We start from the raw sequence: 20,564 nt of genomic DNA, 5'->3' as shown, positions 1-20,564 counted from the left end.
TATATATATATATATATACTGTGTATAATAGAAAAGAGAAGGAGACCAGGAACAGCTGTATATACTGTTGTATTCAAGCAGTCAGACTGATGATAATAGTGATACTTAGGTGTGTTAATGCTATTAATAATAACAGCAGCAGCAACAATAGCAGAACCAAATACTACTACTACTAATAATAATAATAATAATAATAATAATAATAATAACAATAATAATAGTAATAATAATAATAATAATAAATATATAAGATGATAATATAAATGATATTGGCTAAAGGAAGCATATATAAAGTGAAAAGTATCAGTCCATGACCATTGTCTGAGGCCATGAGTTGAGCTGTGTGCAATGATTGATTGAAAATCTTCAAGCAAACCATTCTAAGCAAATAATCACATAATTGTTTTGCAACACCTTCTTCAAGGATCTCAGAAACAAAGGGGGGGTGGGGGTGGTGGTGGATGTGGTTTTAAGTAGAGGTTTAATTACTGCAACCTTAAAAGTCTGTGGTGCATAACCTGTTAATAGTCTTTATCATTCATAAGCAATATATCGTATATGTAGTTCATCACTTCCTTCTCAAAGGTTGATGCATTCATGATAACATTATTAACAATATTCAACTTTCTGCCACTTTTATAATACAGAGTTGTGTTCAAGTAGCGCCTGATTTGCAGTGATAAAAGTGTGTGTGATGTAATGTATGACCTTCTGTAGATGCATTTCATTAATTTTGTAAGTCAGGAGTATTGGCATTTTAATTTAAAAAAAACAGCAAAGTTAGGAAGCTCTTTGTGATCTTTAAAATGGATTTGGACATGTGAAAATAGATGCTAATAAAAATTTGTTTTAATGACATTGATTCCTGCCTTCATCCCAGCCTCTGCTCTAAAATCTGCATAATCCGTGGTCTCAATCTGTGGTTGGGGTTTAGACCTGCTGTCTATAAGCTTCAGCTGTACAGGCATTAACACATGTAATCACGTAACGGTTCACATGTTATTATCACACCCAGAGTGCACTCAAACAGGAAAATACTATAATATGACTATATCTCTGAGGCTTAGAGCAGCCACCTCTCAGATATGAGCAGATCTGACAGGTTCAGATTTTTACAGCCGATGTTTTGGTTCGAGAGAAGTGAGAAAATAAGCAGTTGGACGTAGGTATTTAAACCATTTTTAAACATGCATATGAAATTCTATATTTTGTGTACAGTCCAAGCTGGTGATGAGTACATGACTGAAAATGATCAGTGAAAAAAAATGTTTGTGTCCTCCCAAAATAGGTACCATAATTTTAGAAATTGGCAGCAGATACAATCAGCAAAGACAGACTGCTGCAGACCAAAGACGTCAGTGCACAGTAGGAGCTGCTCAGCTGCACACTAGGAAAAATAAAACTCACAAATCACAGAACAAACTGTACTTACTACACCTACACACACACACACACACACACACAAGCATATCCTTTGTGTTTGGGCACACAATATGCAGTGTATGTGCACAGAAATTTCATCTTCAGTTTGAAACACAACCAGTCAACAAACACTAACTCCACTGATGTCTGTAAGCAGCTGCTTCTTCCCCCACACAACAAGAGGAAGAAAAGGGGAGAAAAGGAAGAAAGGGGATGTGGCCCTGTCAGAGGCCTCCCATTACTACAGCAACACTGCTCACACAGCCCAGCATTGCATAGACACTGGTTGCCATGGTTATGCTGTAATTGCACTGGCAAAGGAATTACTCCACAAGCAACAGGAGGGAATAAGAAGGAGAGAGTTTCCAGCTACTGTATACACACCAGAGATGGCTGCTCACATGCTGCTTTATTTGAGGTGAGGTGTGATACAGCAGCTTAAGAGCAAATTATACAGAAGCCCTGTAAATATGTAGACTTTTATGTTATTTGTACCAGCAAGGTTAATACGGAACTATCCATAATGTATTCTCATAGAAAGAGAATAGCTTCACACTCCTCTTTATACTGTATGTGTGGTGACAAGTTTGGTGACAAGTTTTTGAATGGAAACCTCTCAAACACTTCATTATCTGATTTTTTCACTGATTAACACACCTTCAATCTGCTAACGAGCTTAAACATGCTGCTGCTAAGTTGGCCAGAACAATAGATCAGTAGCTGGGGATCCTATTTGCCCTGAATTAAGCTTCAGGAAAAGTGTCCCACTGCATATAAATCCCAAATTTATAAGGATTAGAAGAGAACACCAGCTTTACCATTCTGTTCACCCCAGCTGTTCTCAGGCCACAGTGGTACAGGAGTGACAGTGACAAAAAGAGAGGAGCTAAACCTCCACAGATTAAAGAACACGCACACTCATAGCAGCACACTCCAGTTGATGATACATAAATTGATAACACATTCCTGTACTGTAACAGATTTTAGATTTAACATGCAAAAATAAAAATTTAAAGATGCATTCTTCATACTTATACACATACTGTGACCTACTGTACATTCTTCCATTCCTATATTGAACATTATTTCTATATTTTACCCTTTACAATATTTTTCATATTTTTATTGTAAATATTTTATGCTTCCTGACTTGCAGTACTTGCTTTATCTTTATTTTTATTTTTTCTACTGGCTACGTTTATCGTGATGCACCAAAACACGAAACACTAAACACTAAAGCAAATACCTCGCATGTGAAAATCTACTTGGCAATAAACTTGATTCTGATTCTGAAAACATACACGTGTCAAACACCTCAATTTTTCCTAATCCAGAGATTTTAAAATCAAGCAATCATGGAATCTTCTTGTCGGACTAAATTTAATCTACATTTTTGACTCATCCATCTGCTGAACAAACTTGTGACGTTCTTTCTACAATGTCCCAACTCAGTTGAAGAAGTTCCAACTAATGTGTTGTTGCACTTTCTGCTTTGCTTTCACCTTGTGCCCAGTTCATCCCAAACCAGCTCCGTGTGATTTAAGTCTGGAGGCCTCTGTCTGGTTCTGTTTTTCTTATGTTTTGGGTCATCAACCTCTGACCAACCAGCGTGTCTTCCTGTGTTAGTTGCTTGTTTGCTTCACCATTCTGACAGCAGTATATAGAACTACTTCCTGCGGTATAGTACTGTCCTAATAATAGATCAGAGGGTGTAGTAACACAGTTTATTCCAACACTGCCTTTGTACAGACAAAGGGTTTGACGGTCATCAGCCTCTAGGAACTGTTTGCTTTAACTTTCAAGGATTCGTTTACTTCTGCTGCTGCAGGAAAGCTGGAAGTCCATCAATTTCTTCATCCCTGAAGAAGGCTGTTTTCAAGGAAACTTACATACAAATTTACATTTCTCAGTTTTTGAAAACTGGAAAAAATTGACGTTCCAACATTTTTGTCTGGTTCTGTATTTCCATCTATGTATTTTAAAAGTAGACCAGTAGATGAAAAGTATTTTGGTCTTGTCTGGTCAGTGTGTATTTTGCTGACATCTAGTGGTGATTACAGGGACGTCATGTCAATGACCTGTTCAACAGATAAAGAGGGTTATTTAAATTCAGCTAAAATCTCAATTTTTAAAACCAGATGGTGAAATGACAGTATTAACAGATGTGACACAGAAAATGAAGCATTAACCTGTGACCCCTGGGTGCTCTACATATGTCACTATGTATGAACCTACATTAATTGTGGCCCAACAACAGAGGGCGCTAGTGCTGTGTGATATGAACTGAAGATTATTGTTACATTATTATTATAGACAACACTGTTATGAAAACATCATATATTCAGTTCTTCCGTAAAACAAGAACTTTTATTCCCGTACCTGGAACTGCTCCATCACTAAAGTATCATGGGAGATATTGTTCTGTCTTATATTTGATGTTTTAATCCTATTGAGACAATCCGCTTCTAATACAAATTTTTCTAAATTCTCTCTCAGCATCCCGCAGACAGACACATCATTTCCATAATGATCATATTGAAGTTGTTAACTAAGTCCGAAAGCTTCTGTCTTCCCTTTAATCCCATCTACATATCCAGGTTTCATGATGTTGTTCTAAAAAGAATATTAAATTAGAAAATGTGCATTTTTTTGCTCTTTAAACTGGGGCTGAATAGATTTTTTTGTTTGTTTTTTTTTACAGATGACCTTTCAGTAAGTTCTGTTGCAGATGATGGCCGGCCTGAGCTGAATTCTGATCAGTCTGTCTTTCCGTCCTTTATTGAAATGAAATGTGTGCAAAGTTTGGTTTTAAATATCAGACAAACTCCCAATACACATAATCGCTTTATTAAATCTCTCTAGTAAACATACAGCAGTCATATTTTAGGATCTTTGATTAAATCTCAAGCAATGCACACTTGTTCAAAAAGAGGAAGTGCAATTCACTCAAAGTGCTTTACATGTCACTTTACACTTCACATACTCAGACAAATAAAAAACATCAATGACATTAAGCTGACTGACCACATGTTTAAAGTAGTGGTTTGAACAATGAACAACTAGCCCTGTCAGATGACCCTGCCTTTATAGTATGATGACAGAAATGATTAAATGTAAGCTTCAGCATTTGGACTGTGGTCTTTAGAGATTCAGGAGCCAAATAAAGTAAAACTATCGACAGAAGTCGACGGGCATCTTTATTCTTTCTTAAAAACCAGTCAGACTAGAAGTCATAACTGGCACAATATGTCAGTTTTGTGCTTTGCAATATTTTTATTTAACCTGACACTGGTGGGAAAGCTGAAGCATGAGTGATCGGTCCACTTCCTCTTATTGAGAGGGCTGTGAGATGCTCCTCTCAGTATACTGTATCGTCTCAATTCTCTTCTGCTTGAGTGATGTGTAATGAAGAAAAATTGATGGGAAACCACATTATGCATATTTTTACAAACCATGTACATCATACATCCTATTGGATAATAATAATATCAGGTTATGATCTGAATCAGCTGTCTTAAGATAATATACTTTTTTTTTTTTTCTGCAGAATGATCTTTGAAATGAAACTGGTCCATGTTGGATATTGAAAGAGTTATACAGACTTTGCTAGAAGGGAACCTGTTCATATTTGTTATGTTTATATTTAATGTAGAAAGATAATAGATAGACTGTTTAAAAAATACTCCAAAGTCTTGTTTAAGCCTCAAGGAATAGGATGGTTTCTTGAACTTTTGCATTTTACATTGAAGGTGTATGGATAACCCTCCCTACCCCCATTTAGAGCCTATCATATGCTTAAGAGGGCTATTTACTGTATACTCTGTTTATAGTGTTGAAGATGCAGTGTGTCAAATGTTAGTATCTGCACCTGATAAAAAGCAAAAGAAAAAGTCATCCAGTAACCTTCTGTTCTTTCTATGTTGCCATTGTAAAGCACAGTGTTATATAGTGATAGATATTTTTCATTTCAAATGATTTAAAAGGTTTTAAACAGATGAATAACAAAATATTCTCTGATGATGTCCATTATCTTCTCACAGGGTGGTCAATCCTGAAGCCTCCTCCAGTAAAGTGAGGTTTGCTGCTCAGCTGGGGCAGTGGCTCCAACTGCCCCACTTTGGTCTTGGTCCTCTGCTCACTGAGGAGACACACAGAGCAGCAGGTCATCAGACTGACAGCACAACTATCACATGCCCACTGCATAACATAAATTCTGCAGTTGTGCCAGTAGACGTCACCTGTGTAGCTTTTTCTGACTGAGGTACTTCTTCTTGATGTTTGCAAGCTCGTTGGCCAATCTTTGATTCTCACTTTTGTACTCATTCATCTTTGAGTCGAGCATTCTCAGCTCTGCTATCAGCACCTGTGAAATCAGAAAAACATACAACACACATGAATATGTATAGATAAATAGTTCATTGTTGAATTTGCAGAAATCATTTCACCTTGAAAAACATCTCCTTTGTATTATTTCCAGGTATTTAGGCAACTTAAGCTACATGATTAAAATTATAGCGCTGATATTTCATGAAAAGCCTTAATCAAGTAAACACTGTACATTTATCTACGTATCTTGTGAGTAAGAATCAGACAGAAAAGTTTTAATGTACACAGAGGATGTGAGGATTTGGAATTATCTGCAATTCTGTGTAAATCTGTCTTTTAATATGGCCAGATCTTAATCTAAGTTACACAGTGTATTTGAACTAATAACACACAAATCATTGCATTGTCCACATCAAAAACATCATTCAAACGTTCACAGTTTTGTGGTTGGAAAAAATATGTGAACCTCTCAGCTAATAACATGAACAAAAGCTAACTAGAGTCAGGATTTATCAGACCTGGAGTCCAGTCAGTGAAACAAAATTGAAGATGGGGGTTGGAGACACTTTGACTTATAAAAAACACTTAAACATTTTGAGTTTGCTGTTCACAAGAAAAAGCTGCTGATGTGAACCGAACTTCACAAAAAAAGATCTCAGAGGAGTCATGCAAAGTGTCACGTTCTTTGGCCACCAGTTGTGAATGTTTAATTGGTGTGTTCAGTAAAGACAGTTGTTTGTTTTTTTAGCTTAACCTTTAGCTTTTTGGTTTTTAGCGTTTGGTTATTAGCTTAACCACATTGTGTTTGTCAATACTTGTGACTTAAATGAAGATCATATTTTATGACAAACTAGTTGTTAAAACCAGGTCATTCAAAAGTTTTAATACAACAAGAAAAACAACAGGAAACAAGAAAACATAAAAGTAAGACAGGGATGCTTGGACTGTGAGATGATGGTTACTAAAGACCTTGAGCTTTTTGGTTCTCTCTCTGATGGTCCACTGGCATTGCTGGAGCTGCTCAGCTGCCTCTGGACCAGGCTGCCGGGCCAGAATGTGCTTCAGTTCCACATACAGCTTCTCCTTTTCCTTGTGGGGAAACACGGAGATGACGGAGAGGATTGTAGGGAACAAGAGAAGAAGAATAAGTGTGTGCGCTCACATGCTGTAGAACTTAAAACATCTATTCTGTTTGGAAGGAAAAGGAACCACAGCGTAAACATGTTCCTGCTGTGTCTCCATCATGCACTATCTGCTTCTGCCGGCTTAAAGCCAGTATGTGTTTGTGGAAAAATCAAACAATCCTCATAAGAGTGGTCACAGTCTACATTTGCCATTCATTGTCAGTGTCCTGGGGCAGATCAGTACTATATCAATCAAGCAATCAATTCAAGTGTAAATTGTAAAAACACCATTCATACAGGCAATTCATACAATTCAAAATGCTTTACAAGTCAATAATAGAGAAACATTAAATACATTTTAAATAATGGCCATGAAACATTCTAATCAAAGGTTGAGAAGCTAAAGTTTTAAACACGTCTGAGATACTGTCAGATCCTCAGGGAGGCTTGTTGTCTGAACACTGAACAGTGCCAAAAACATTTTTAAATGCCTTGCACAGTGGTTTTAAAAAGCAGAACGAGTACAGTCACTGTTCAGCCACAATCTGACTATGGGATCAAAGCACCACAGGACATGTATTTTAATATAAATATATCTTTTAAATGCTTCTAAAGGTTAATTCTGATTTTATTCTATATTTTATTATCATCAACAAATCCCATGAAAAGACCCAAACCAACAATGTATTTAAGTGCCGTGTGTGTATCCAAAACCTGATATTATTCCTCAGGGCCATGGAGCTCCGTGACTGTTCAAAAACTATTTAAAACTCTTCAGTGAGACACACTGTGACTCACCTGCCGCCCAAAATACTAATGAGAACACCAAATGTGTATTAATCCACCACTGAAATTAGTCCCCAACAATGTATGATGTCTCCCTGGTTGAGAAACATTTGTTAAAACTACAGTGTCCAGCTGTTTTAACAAATTATTGCACCTTTATTAAAAAATGTAAGTATTTATTCACGATCTGAATCTGTACTTTCACAGACTAATCCAGTGTTGTTTTGGTCTTTTCATGGGATTTTCTTGACAGTAATAAAATGAATATCAACAGCTTTATCTTTTAAGTTCTAATGACAAAATGGGTAAAAATTGATAAAGATCATTTCTTATTATTTTTCTGTTATTGTTCTACAAGACACATTTGAGGGTCTGCCTATTAACTTGGCTGCTATTGTCTCTCAGTGTTAGCATCTGAGCAGTTGCACTGTAAAAGCACTGCCATACGTGCTTTTACGTTGATAGATGACAGTTTGTTTACACACCAGCTCCTTTCAGTCAAATCGCACCTTACTGAGGATAAGACTAATTAATCCAAACAGGCATGTACAGAGTGCGTGTGTGCTTGTGTGTACACACTGAGGAGCGAGTGTTGACTGTTAACCTGTAGTAGAAGTTCGTGTTCCTCAAGCTTTTGGGTCTTGGTGATAAGTCGTTTCTGTAAGGACTGAATCTTCTGGATGAGTTCATATTTGCTGGGGTCACTGCCCTGCAGGGGAGAGACATTTACAAGCTGTTAACAGCCTGACCTTTTCCTCTTTGAATATTCAGGTTTACTCAGGAGTTCAAGAAGACAAACAAATGAAACAGGCTAAAGCAGTTATAGCTTTAAGCTAACCCAGACAGGCACTCCTTAACAAGCCCTTCACCTCCAGTCGTCTCCATCGGTGAATATTTATGGGCTTCAGCTGTTCCTCAAGGACGTTGCTTCTCATCCTTTCTCTGAGCAGCTCCCTCTGCAGGTGGAACAGCTCTCGCCTGCAACACAACAGCTCAGTCATATTTCATACAGCACCTACTTACAGCTACATACAACCTGTAATATCAGGAAACAACCATCTTTATGCAAAAATGCCCCAGTGATCATGAGAAGACATTTTTAGTCAGAGGTAAAACAAAAAACATTCATAATGCAAAATAATCTTTTGCCTTTTTGAATTATTAGTTCAAATTTGAGGGAATGAATGAAGTGGATACACTCTGACTGCAGTCTGTAAGGTGATGTAGGAAAACTTAACCCTTGAACTATTTTATAGTTTTAACGGAAAAGAGTTCACTATGGTTTTGGAAGCCAGTGGTTCAAAGGAGGTTGTTCCTACCTCTCACCTGGATCTGTCTCCACCTTGCTCTATTCTTCTATTCTACTTTGTGGGTCACCACATTCTCTCTCCATCCTGCTCTCTGTGCTCAGTGCTTGTGTCCTGCCTCTCCTCGTCTATTCCAAACTCTTCTCTTTCCTCTTTATGCTGCTCAGGCCCTCTTCTCTTTTTTACCTCAGGTCCTCAGTGTTGGGTACAGTCTTGTCCAGGATGCTCTTCTTATGCCGCAGCCTCTTGATCTCCAGTTTGAGCAAACGGATGTCCTCCATCCGCTGGTTGTAGTGGAAGTCACCCTTGCTCAGGATTGATTGCTGGATCCTGATCTTCTCACAGAGCAGGGCTCGCTCATCATTGCGGCGTAGCAGCTGCTTTCCCAGGGTGTCCCGCTCTCTGATCACCTTAAGAGAAGTTTCACCAACACATAATCATCAGACACATAATCATCATAATCATAATCATCTCTGTCCTCGTATTTTTCTCTTTCTCTTCTTGTCTACCTACGTCTCCTTCTTTACCTGTTCCAGTTGTTTCTTCTGTTGGATCTGTTCAGCATCAGCATCTGCTATAATCTTTTGCAGTTTTTGCTGTTCTGCTTTTTGACTGTCAACACGCTGCTTTGTTTCTTCCAGCTGCAGCTTAATCAACTGCAGCTCCCCCTGTAGCAGGACACACAGACAGCCACACATGTATGTATTTATATACAGTAAATATCTGTAAAGCCACTCAGAATGGCTATGTTTTAGGGTATAACCACTAGTCCAGGCGAGTCTGCTTTATTTTAATTAAGTTATAGGAAATGCAAACAGTTTGTCATGGAGTTAGCTGAGGTTCATTAGTAGTACAGCTAAACTACTTTACCTTGCAGTGGAAAAACACTCAGCACAGCTTGACTAATCACAGTAGCTGATGGCATGGCTCAGCTTTACTGACCCCCCACCGACAATGGAAAACCCTATTTGGCCCAGAAGTAGGTCAATGGTTCCCAGTGGCACTAGCCAAGACAACTTTGAACAAATGAAATGTATGTAATGTATGTATGTTCATTTACATTTACATGAACATTTATTCATTTCTCATAGGCTTTTCTTCAAGACTCAAGTTACTAACGGAGCTAAATACTACCTATGTAAATGATGATGAGGAGCTCAGAACCACTGAGGCAGACTGCAGTACCTTGAGGGATTCATTATCCTTCTCTAAGCGCTTGTGCTCCTGCTGATCTTTGGCCAGGGCCAACTCCTTCCCAGTGATCTCATCTCTCAACCGGGTCACCTGGTTGTTCATGGTCTTCATCTTCCTCTTGATCTCTGCAATCTCTTCCTGAAGCAGAGGGAGATAAACTTTTCAAACTAATAAATATAGAATAAAAATACAAGAAACTGCAGAAAAGAATGAAAAGAAAACAAATCATTTCAGAGGATCAAAAAATCTCACAGCCATAACTTTTCCATTTTACAGTAACTATTCGGATGATGAGTTTGAATGCATCAGTCTTACCTGAGCCTCGATGAGGTTTTTGCTGTAGAGGTTCCTTTCAGACACAACAGACTCCAGCAGGTTCTCTTGCTGTTTCAGCTTGCACTCTGCCTCAGTGACCTTCTTCCTCCAATCAAATATCTCCATCTCTCTTACTTCAACATCATTCATTTTCTGTTGCACCTGGTGAAGGGAGGGAAGTGTTCCACTTAGATAGACCAAGGTTGAAGGTAAGTTTTCCAACTTTGTGTTAAAAAAATCATCTTATAATAACAAAATGACTTCAAATAATAAAACCCATTCTGTTTAACGTGCCTTCTGCATGAGGTTGCTGGTCTCATTAATGTAGCGGTCACGTTCTTTTTCCAGCTGTTGAATGATCTTGCGTTGCTTCTGAGCCTCCTGGCGGTATCCACTGATCTCATGCTCCAGCGTCTTCTTGTCCTGCTCGAGGAGCTTGACAAGGTTTTGCTGTTTCTCTGTCGACTGTGCAGCTTTGATCATGTTCTATTGATTGGGAAACATAAGTATATAAGTAAATAAGTGAAGTAATGTTAATTCTGGTTTTGATTGTGTATTGAAAAGCATTAACACAGGAACTGTAGTTTACATCATATTCCTTTTGCACCACTGTATAACGGACAAGAGAGAAACGTGTGCTGGAGAGGACTGAAAACACAGGATACATACCCTGTGGGTCAAGGTGCAGCACTTACCTTATTTAAGATGTCTCTCTCTCGGATCAGCTCGTCTATGGCTTTCTTGTCAGCTTCCACTTGCTTTTGTGAAGATTCAAGATCTGTGGAAAGAATGATGGAGACAGTTTGTATTGATGGTCAAAGCTGGTTGTGTTTGATATTTTTATATTGACTAGTTCACCTCCATGAATGTGTCACATTGTCATTTAACTTATGTAGCAGATCTAACGTCTTTGGTGAAGCCTTAATAGCATATTGCACTGCAGGAAAGAAGCTTGATTTTTATGTCTCAATGAGAATAGTGGTAATACACAATATACAACAGAGAGGAGGAGAAATGATCTGTAGTTCTATTTACATGATGGATAACACATAGTTATTAATTATCTATTTGATCATCAGCTCTCAACTTGTACTTTTATCAATTATATAATAGGATGAAAGTTTAGTTTTCATCATCACATTTAAGCGTGAGACTGATGAGCTCACAGAGACCAAGACAGGGCAGCAGTGAAGGAGAGACAGACTGGGACCCAGGTCATCATTTATGTGAGTGCATGTGCAGTACCTTTCTCCAGACCAGCTATCTGAGCTTTCAGTGTCTCCCTCTGGACGTCCACATCAGCTTTCTGATCCTCCATCTGGTGGAACTTCTTCTGGATTGTTTCTCTCATCTTTGTTTGTTTGGCAACCTCGTGACGCATCTGAGTTACCTCCTCTTCTCTCATCTGACAGGTGGGGTTGTATGAAGCATTACACAGAAGTAACAGGGAGGAGAAAAGATTTTAAAAAAGCAGAGTGGATAATTTTTCCACTGTGCTCTGAGGACAATAAGTCAAATTTGGTCTGTCTCTCTGACCACAGCCCTCAGATAACTGAATACCCATTCTCTCTTTTTTTCTCTTTCTTGGAGTAGGACACAGTTCAGAACACAGTAGACCTGCTTCTTACTTGCTCTTTACAGGTCGGAGCAGCAGTATGTCATCTATTATCAGCTATCATCCACTGCTGTAGATCTGAGGAAAATGGCAAATCGTAGTCTGTCTTGCTTTTAAAAAATATATATATTACTATGACCTTTTTACTAAATAAGATACTCGTCCCACCAGCCTGCCTCCCTAAGCATGAGTGGAAAAACATCTTGGAAAGAAAAACATTTTGGAAAGAACAAGCTTATGCTCTCATATCTCCATACTGTGTGATTTAGCAATCAGGGTTTCAGGTAAATCTCTCATCAAGAGTTCTATTACTTTACCACTTTCTCTATCCCATTCATGTTCAAAATCATGCATACTCAGGCACACACAAACAATGCTAATATACACAACAAATCAGGTATATATAGACAGACGTGTTTATCTGTTGCTTAGCTGTGATGTCTGTGTCAGTGGACGAATGTGTACCTTGAGTTCATTTGCATTCTGCTGATTTTCCAAGGAGAGATGCTCTTTGACTGATGAGAGCTGCTCACACTCCTGCTGCAGCCTGGTATTCTTTATCTGCATCTGCTCCAACTCCTTGTTGGATCGCTCATTCAGCATCTGTCACAGTCAGGGGAGCGATTAAGGCGTGGGAAGAAACTATTCATTGCATACTGCAGTACAGCAACCGTATGTTTTTAAACACACAACTATATGTACATTGTTTTTATAATGTTATAGTTCACCATTCCAAATAAAAAGACATACTGACATGACGCTACAGTGTACTGAAGCTGTTTTTGAGGCTTGTGGTGGCCCAACATCTTACTATGACCAATTTAAGTTTTTTGGTTTAATTTGTCACTAAATGACCAAGCAATTTGATTTGCTAATAGGAAAAGGAAAAGCAGCTGGAAAATGAAAATGGAAATTAAGGAGGGAATCCAGGTATATATTCCCATTTTGAAAATGCCTTTTCAAACAGTTTTTCAAATTCTATGATTTATTCATGAATTAATAAATGTATTTATAAATGGTGTAGTTAATGAGAGTTTTGGCAAATCTAATTTTGAATCTTAAGTATTTATTGATGGATTAATAGTTCATTTATACATCTTTTTTACAATTTTTATTTTTAATGGCTTAAACTATCAAATTAAGAAAATGCTTTATTACTTTTCCTGTGACATTCCTGGTCCTCCATATTGAGATACCACATTCAAGAGGCCAAAACTGTGTTTTGTTAAGCCACCCTGATCTTGACCTTTGACCATCAAAATCTGATTAAATCAGTTCATCCTTGAGTCCGTTGGACAGACGACCCGAGAGCAAAATGCCTCCTGCTCTGGTGTCGCCTTTGCAGAGGGATAAAAACTGCATTATCGTCTATATTTTTAACTAAGATGATCAGTATCTCAGTAGATGGTTTCACCATAAAGACTACGCATACCACATACTGTACACACCTTTAGTTCTTTCAGCTGCTGCTCCAGTCTCTGCTGCTCCTCTTTGGCCCTTTGGCCCTGCAGATTCAGAGCTTTGATGTCCCCCGTCTTGGCCTCCATGTCAGTGTGCAGCTGCTTCACCTCCTTGTCCAGCTTTTCCTTCAGCCTCATCTCCCGGGAAATCTCATTCTGTTGCACCTGGAGCTCCTGCTGGAGCTGGGTTTAGACATGCAGAGAGGCAGCAAGTTGGCATCACAGCTGGATTTAATTTAATTTCAATTTATTTGTGAGAATCTCCACTGGCCTCAGCAAAGCCATATTCCTCCTATGGTCCACGGGAGTCCACTTAGCATTAGTGGTGCCCAAGAGAACTGAGTCCAACTGGAATTTTTTCATTGTACTCAGATGAAAACATCCTTTACACTATAAGAAAGGTTTCTCCCTCCAAGCTTAGCAAAAAGGCTACTGGCACCCTCAGTCTGCTAATGTAGTGTTTAGGTGCATAATTGTCGTAGGAACAATGCCTCATGTAAGTACATACATCTGATTATGTGGTAGAAATATTACAAAACAATGCAATGTAAATTAAAAATCTGATTTTACTCTAATTTTCTACATGTACAATCTGTTTTTACTAAATCTGGTGTAGATAATCTTTCAATAAATAAAACTTGAAAAGACAAATTGTAAACATGTGATATGATTACAATTACATTAGAAGTCAGTTTTCTGTCAATGAGAAGTTGAACCATACTTACCTGAGAGATATTCTCTAAGGCGCTCCGTCTTTGGGCATCTATGTCCTGCTGGGTTGATGTGGCCTTGCTTAGTTTTTCTCTAAGACCCTCCACAGTTTTCAGCAGCTGATCCCTCTCCTTTGTCAACTCCTCATTCATCTTAAGTAGATCACTGGAAACAACAGATTACAATAGGTTCCATTCACTTTACCCACAGTATCCACAAAAAAAATGATTAGGAAGGTGGGGAAGAGGACAAATGGTTTACCTGTGCTGTTGGTCCATAGAGAAACCAGACTGTTGCTCTGCAATTTTCATTAGATTGGCAACTTCTTCTTTTAAATTCCTGATGGTATCTTTATCCATCTTTTCTTTATCATGAGCAGCATCAACCATTTTCCAAGCCTTATCCAGCTCCTACAGTGAAGGTAAAGGAAATTTTAGCAAAACCTTGCTGAATTAACATAATCTGAGGAGTCCAGAGGGGGAAGAATGATCAAACATCACTAATAAAATGCTTTCTATAGCAAACACTATACTCCATAAACCGGAATTTCTAGTCCTTTAATGTTACCCAATCCGGGTGTAATATAACCAAACAGATTAATATACTGTAGCCTCTCATGTTGTGGCAGTGTACCCTCTTTAGTGAAGTAATTGTTGTCTCATCTTCTTGGGACAGTTTCAGAGCAGCTGTGACTTTAGTTGAGGTGGACACAATCTCTGCATTCAGCTCCCTGCATTTAGACATCAGCCTCTTCTCATTCTCTCGGGACTTCCTCAGGGCATGGATGAGCTTCTCGTATTCCACCCGGATTGTGTCCATGCTCTTGTCCTCAAGGAGCTCCCTGAGCACCATCTGGAACTCCTCCAAAGACTCAGCAGAGTCCTCTCCTGCTAGTCCTGTCTCCTGGAAGTACAACAGAGCCACAGACTGCAAGTGAAAATGAGTCTAAGAGTGATGAACTAAACAGGTTGGACCTGTGAAGCTGGGAACTCCACAGATACATAACATGTACATATGTAGCCTCATGTTATGTGAAAGTTATCACATCTGAAATTACTTAACTTTCAACCTCATTCACATAGAGTTTTGACTTTGGATTTAAGCCTTTAACCCACAGTGGGTTAAAGTTAATACAAATAACAGAGAAACGAAATTAACATTAGAAAACATGCTAGTGATAGCTCACTTGCCATATTTCGACTATTCTAAGCGTTTTTTGCACCCTAACCACCCTAACCTCACCGGTGTTGTTTTAACTGTACAATTATTTTTTGATTGAGAGAATTTTCATATTAACATGCCTTATCCTTGTCCATGTCCATGTCAGTCAGGAGACTTTTATAACAAACTGAACTCCCGCTCCCTTCCTGTGTCGCAGGTCCTCCTTTTGTCTTTTTATTCTTTTTAATTAATTTTATATTTCTATTTTCTTATAATTTTTACATTTTTACTATTATTTTAAACGGGTATTTTTTTTAACCAGTTATGGATGGTGTTAATAAAGAAACGAAGACGTGTTTTTAACATTCACGGTCGCCTTGTGCCAGAGCTCCTGGTAGCACTCCTAAGAGTGCTGCGTTTTAACCCTGACCTCACCTCACCGGTGTTGTATTAACTGTAAATTCTCAGTTAACATGACGTTAAATTGCCATGTAAATATTTTGACAGTACTTACCTCCATTATACAAACTGAGAAGTCAATATATAATTCGTTAATCCAAAGGATCAATCAAAGGAAGTGTAGCCCTGATGTTAATTTTACCAATAGAACTGTTGACGGTGGTTGCTAAGCAACCGCTGATCTCGCGAGAGAAGGAGCCGCTGGTCTGCAGCAGCAGGAGATTGTCATTGACCAATTACACTGTAACCACGCGCGCTGCGACGAAAAAAAGCGTCAGTGTACACTTGGCTGTTACTGAGAGGAACCTAATCTGAGAGGTTCCTTCTAATATATATAAATTATCATTTAATTAATGATCTTCAAATTGTTTTATTCTATTAGTAAAATCGCGTTATAGCACAAGGATTCACAAACGCTTTGATGCCAGTGTTCGTGTGTGCAGGTATTATGACTCAGCTGGTGGAAATAATGAATTGATGGATTTTTTAAACTTGGCAAGATTTCAATATGCTCCTTAAACAAGCAGCTGAAGACTCTCAAAGTATTCAACCAACTTGAATCACTATACAATTTCATATTATAAACTTTCTAATTACTCCTTTGATAGACCTTTACAACTTACAGTCTTTTTCACTGCAAGTAAGACTATTACTATTACTATTACTATTACTATTACTTTATTCATTATTAATATTAATAAATGATGGCTCTGGTCAAGTAGGTGTGCCAGTAGGCATGGGCAATACAGGAGTCCTGTAACTTAAAAACCTACTTAATGTTACTGGTTTCATCTGTCTGACAAGTCAAAATGTTGCGAAAGTATGTTGTTTTTGTTGTCTTTAGGATATAATTGAGGATAGAATTGAATTGTTTTCTCTTTCTATAGAGCAGGAAGAACCTCTCATAGATTATACTCTATACTTTATCACAAATATTTTTGTGTAATGTGTGGTGGCGTAGTTTCAGCTCAGACAGCCTGCATCATGTAGATGTCTATTAGTCATCACTTTGCAGTAGGCCTGCATGCAGTACCATCACTTACATGGTTTAAGGAGACACAGCTGGCCCAGCAGATATCCTAGTAAGATCTATCAGTATCTTTTGCAGGGGACTCCGATTTCCAAGTTATGCCTTTTTTGTATTAACTAATTTCATTTCAATTTTATTTATTCATATAGCATCAAATCATAACATTCATTATCTCAAGGAACATTGTATTTTCCCACCCATGATGCATCCAATGGTTTCCACTCAGTTCTGTGTAATAATTTAATGAGTTGACTCTTAAAACTTTTTGTCAAAGTAACATGATTTCATTGTGGCAATAAACAGTCTGCTACTTTATTTTATATGTACAGAAATGAAATTAAAGGAGCTCCGTAGCTGCCTGGAAATGTAGGGAAAACAGCTCCACAACTATTTGGCATCACATGTTGAGGACCATTTTGCTCAATAACATGAAAAGTCATCTTAGAAAATTTAAACATTTTAATAAATAAAAACTGATGTAATATACACCATTATGAATATACAACTACAACAAGCATACCAAGACATTTGAAATACAAAAAAACCAACAGTTCAATTTACTTGCTTTAAAAGCTTCAATCTTTAGGAAGAGTGGGGGTGAGCAGGAATTACAATAGCCATACATTCTTGTTTGAGTTTGTGCCAACAAACATAAAAAGCATCATAACTACTGACTTCTCAGAGATGGTTAACATAAAAAAAAAGCTTAACAGTGACGCGTCTGGACTAAAGATTTCCATGAAGAGACATTTTGAGGTACTGAGTTGTCTACGCCTGTAACTAACAGTGAACACATTGTTGTTTTCCATCATTGTTTTCCAGGTCATAATGAGAAAAACCTGTTAAAAATGAAATCTGTAACTCAAACCAGTTCAACTCAGGAAGACCGAACAATTAAAAGGAGACAATGAGTTCACTTTGTTCTTCTTCCACTTGTATTGCATTTTGTGATTTGAAAAAAACAAAACAAAACAGAAAACAGATGATCAGCTTCATGTAGCTTGTACATACTTTTCATTACAGAAGCTTCAAAAAGTTGAGTTGAGTGTTTGCAGCAAACATTTTTAACAAGTTTAAGAGACAATACCGAGATGCTTTCTCTGGTCTTCAAACATAGTAACGCTGCAGGTCCCTTGTAAACAACGACCTCGATGGGTTTTGGAGTAGTTTGGTTGCAGAGGAAGTCTTTGTTTCATTCCCCACAACACAAGGGTACCTGCAGGGGGCGTTAGTATGTTTACTTGACCTGATAGAAAGACTGCTGAAGGATTTAAATGTCTATGATGAATACCATATCAAAGGTCATGGTGAATGTATCTGATCACTTAGCACCAAACACAACGTGTGGATACTATTTGCAACCACAAACACACTTTGAAGCACTGTGAAGTTCAACCTAAACTAACGAGAAAACTGTAAACTCAATCCCAAGAAAATCATTATGACATGTGTATTCAAATTAACGTCCTTGCTTTAAAAATTTTCCACTCAAAATGTAAGTCCTATCTGATCTGCATATTCCCTGAAACAACAGCAGTCAAAGAAAACCCTCTGAAACACGACATACTGGCCAAGCAGCAATCTACAGTACAGTACAGGATTGTTTAGCTACATTTTGTCTGAAGCAAGGAAATAACTAACTTAAAAAAAAGCACCACAGATGTTATTAAATAGCACCAGTTGTCAGAATGTATATGGTGTGTTTTTGGCAATGTACAGCACTGAATTGAATGTCACCAATGTCAGGAGTAACTTTTAGCAGCTGCTGCAATGCTCAACCTCCACTTTTAAAGGCAAGAGAACGTTCATTGCATTAACTTGCACGTGCTTCTGTTTAGAACCGAAAACAAACCAAAAACCAAATGTTTGGATCCCGTTATTTGAATTCAAAGCATCATTAAGCACTGTGTCTGTTACATAGGCCTACATACTGTAAATATACGCTGTAAAACATTTCTATCTGCACAGTTTGTAAATTAGATGAATATACATTTATATTTCTGTGCTCTGCTGTAATACAGATTGCAAGGGAGCACCATAGTAGGGAAAAAGATTCTCACCATTTTTTCATGCTAAAACATAATTAAAAAGATGAATGTGTGACTGCAGAAGCCAACCTGGTTGATTGACCACAACAAGTCAAATAATAGCTAAATAGCTAAATCATCAGGAACTAAGAAAAAGGAGCTAAATCATTGTCAAGCAAATGATCAGTGCGGCCCACATAGAATTCAAAAATTACATTTTCTATTCACACCAAATGGACTTTGCTATAAAAACTACTTTGCTGTATCCTTCTCTGAGAGTCTGTGTGTAATAGACAGTGAGATATACAGTACAGTGACAGCCAGTTTGGTGCACCATTGTTTTTTGTTTTGTACACAGCTGAAAACCTCAGACAGACGTTATATTTCTCTACTTTGTGTAAGATTTTGCATTGCTACAGTATAAAGCAACAAATGGATATAAAAATAATAGAATATAGACTTATACATTCTTGCATTCTTGAAAACAAGTACTGTTCAAATATAGATACTCATATAACCATTTTGGTTTCATGAATATATGTATATGTATATATGTGTGTGTGTGTGTGTGTGTGTATATATATATATATATATATATATACATATATATATATATATATATATATATATTCTTAAACTAATTTCTAAACATTTAGAAGATTTCCATTATTCACATACAGTATACACATTGGTCTGTTACGCCATGTTATAATGTGTCACTGAAGCAGACCCTACACTACTCAGTTTCCCACTCAATCTTCAATAAAGATGATGTGCATCATATTTTCTTCTACAAAAAATATATATGACAAGGTATGCTTATTTGAGATATTTACATGGTGTAACTAAACTTTTTATTTTTTCTTCTTTTTTAAATCTCAAATCAAATCTCTTAATGCCTTTTTGTACACTCAAGTTTGACAAAAAGTTGGTAGTGTATCAATACTTTCCTCCATGGTGCTGTATTGATGGCAAGTGTCACAAAGACTGATTTTAAGCAAGCTTCTACGGTTTAGTTTAGATTAAGGTCTCTGCCTGAATGCGTCCTTCTGCTGTGGTCTTTCAGTACAAGATGATATTTATGCAATCAGCTATGGTTTCCGTTTGTTGTGTAACTTGACTTTATCATGTCCCCTCTTCTTTTAAAGGGTGTCCTTGGCAATGAAACAAATGGCTCCTGAAAGAGTCTTTTTAAGTGTGACAGGTTAAAATATTATTGTGTAATTTATCCGTGGGCTTCTACTCAATGTGCAACATTTCACTGGCCTGTGAGCTATTGTTTCTTTATAAAGACTAGACTAGTGATTTATGATGTAGTAAACCGCTTGGTGTCATTGTATAAAGTTGCAGTTTGTGGCTGACATGTCAAGATAATATTGTGAGCACTGTGATGTCTGTCTGTCAGGTCAATGAATCAAAATACCAATATGTGTATTTATTTACAGAAATCTCACTGATCTCAATGATACATTAAACTCTATGCCACAATACGTGTAAGCTGCTCATTTGGGCTAAAATTTGCTGAATAAAATATTTTTTTCTTTTCTTTGAGAAAACAGACAGAAAATGATATGGCAGTTTAAGGTTTTGGATACTGTGAGCTCAGAGGGCAGAGAGGTGCATTTAC

General features: G+C 37.6%; 1 protein-coding gene across 1 annotated transcript; it reads right to left on the bottom strand.

Annotated features, from left to right (window-relative positions):
* Positions 1–4,284: 4,284 nt before the first annotated feature.
* cfap58 (cilia and flagella associated protein 58) lies at positions 4,285–16,018 on the bottom strand. Its single transcript, XM_022745978.1, has 18 exons — positions 15,936–16,018; positions 14,894–15,163; positions 14,522–14,670; positions 14,275–14,425; positions 13,538–13,732; positions 12,555–12,692; positions 11,720–11,879; positions 11,170–11,252; positions 10,769–10,960; positions 10,475–10,636; positions 10,151–10,297; positions 9,493–9,633; positions 9,152–9,375; positions 8,528–8,636; positions 8,263–8,367; positions 6,718–6,837; positions 5,661–5,785; positions 4,285–5,560 (listed from the first exon to the last, which is right to left on the bottom strand). The coding sequence occupies exons 1-18, from the start codon at positions 15,939–15,941 to the stop codon at positions 5,449–5,451; spliced, it is 2,589 nt and encodes an 862-aa protein (XP_022601699.1). The 5' UTR covers positions 15,942–16,018; the 3' UTR covers positions 4,285–5,448.
* Positions 16,019–20,564: the final 4,546 nt, after the last annotated feature.

The sequence above is a fragment of the Seriola dumerili genome, unplaced genomic scaffold (genome assembly GCF_002260705.1).
Source record: "Seriola dumerili isolate Sdu_G_001 unplaced genomic scaffold, Sdu_1.0 BDQW01000091.1, whole genome shotgun sequence".
Classification (NCBI taxonomy): domain Eukaryota; kingdom Metazoa; phylum Chordata; class Actinopteri; order Carangiformes; family Carangidae; genus Seriola; species Seriola dumerili.
The sequence above is the reverse complement of the archived record's forward strand: the minus strand, read 5'-3'. Positions and strand labels throughout refer to the sequence as shown.

Excerpts from the sequence above, each read along its gene's own strand:
- cfap58 (XM_022745978.1), bottom strand. Across the intron at positions 10,298-10,474 it reads AAAACCTCATCGAGGCTCAG|GAAGAGATTGCAGAGATCAA; the intron begins GTAAGACTGATG and ends CCTCTGCTTCAG. Across the intron at positions 9,634-10,150 it reads AGGATAATGAATCCCTCAAG|GGGGAGCTGCAGTTGATTAA; the intron begins GTACTGCAGTCT and ends GTCCTGCTACAG.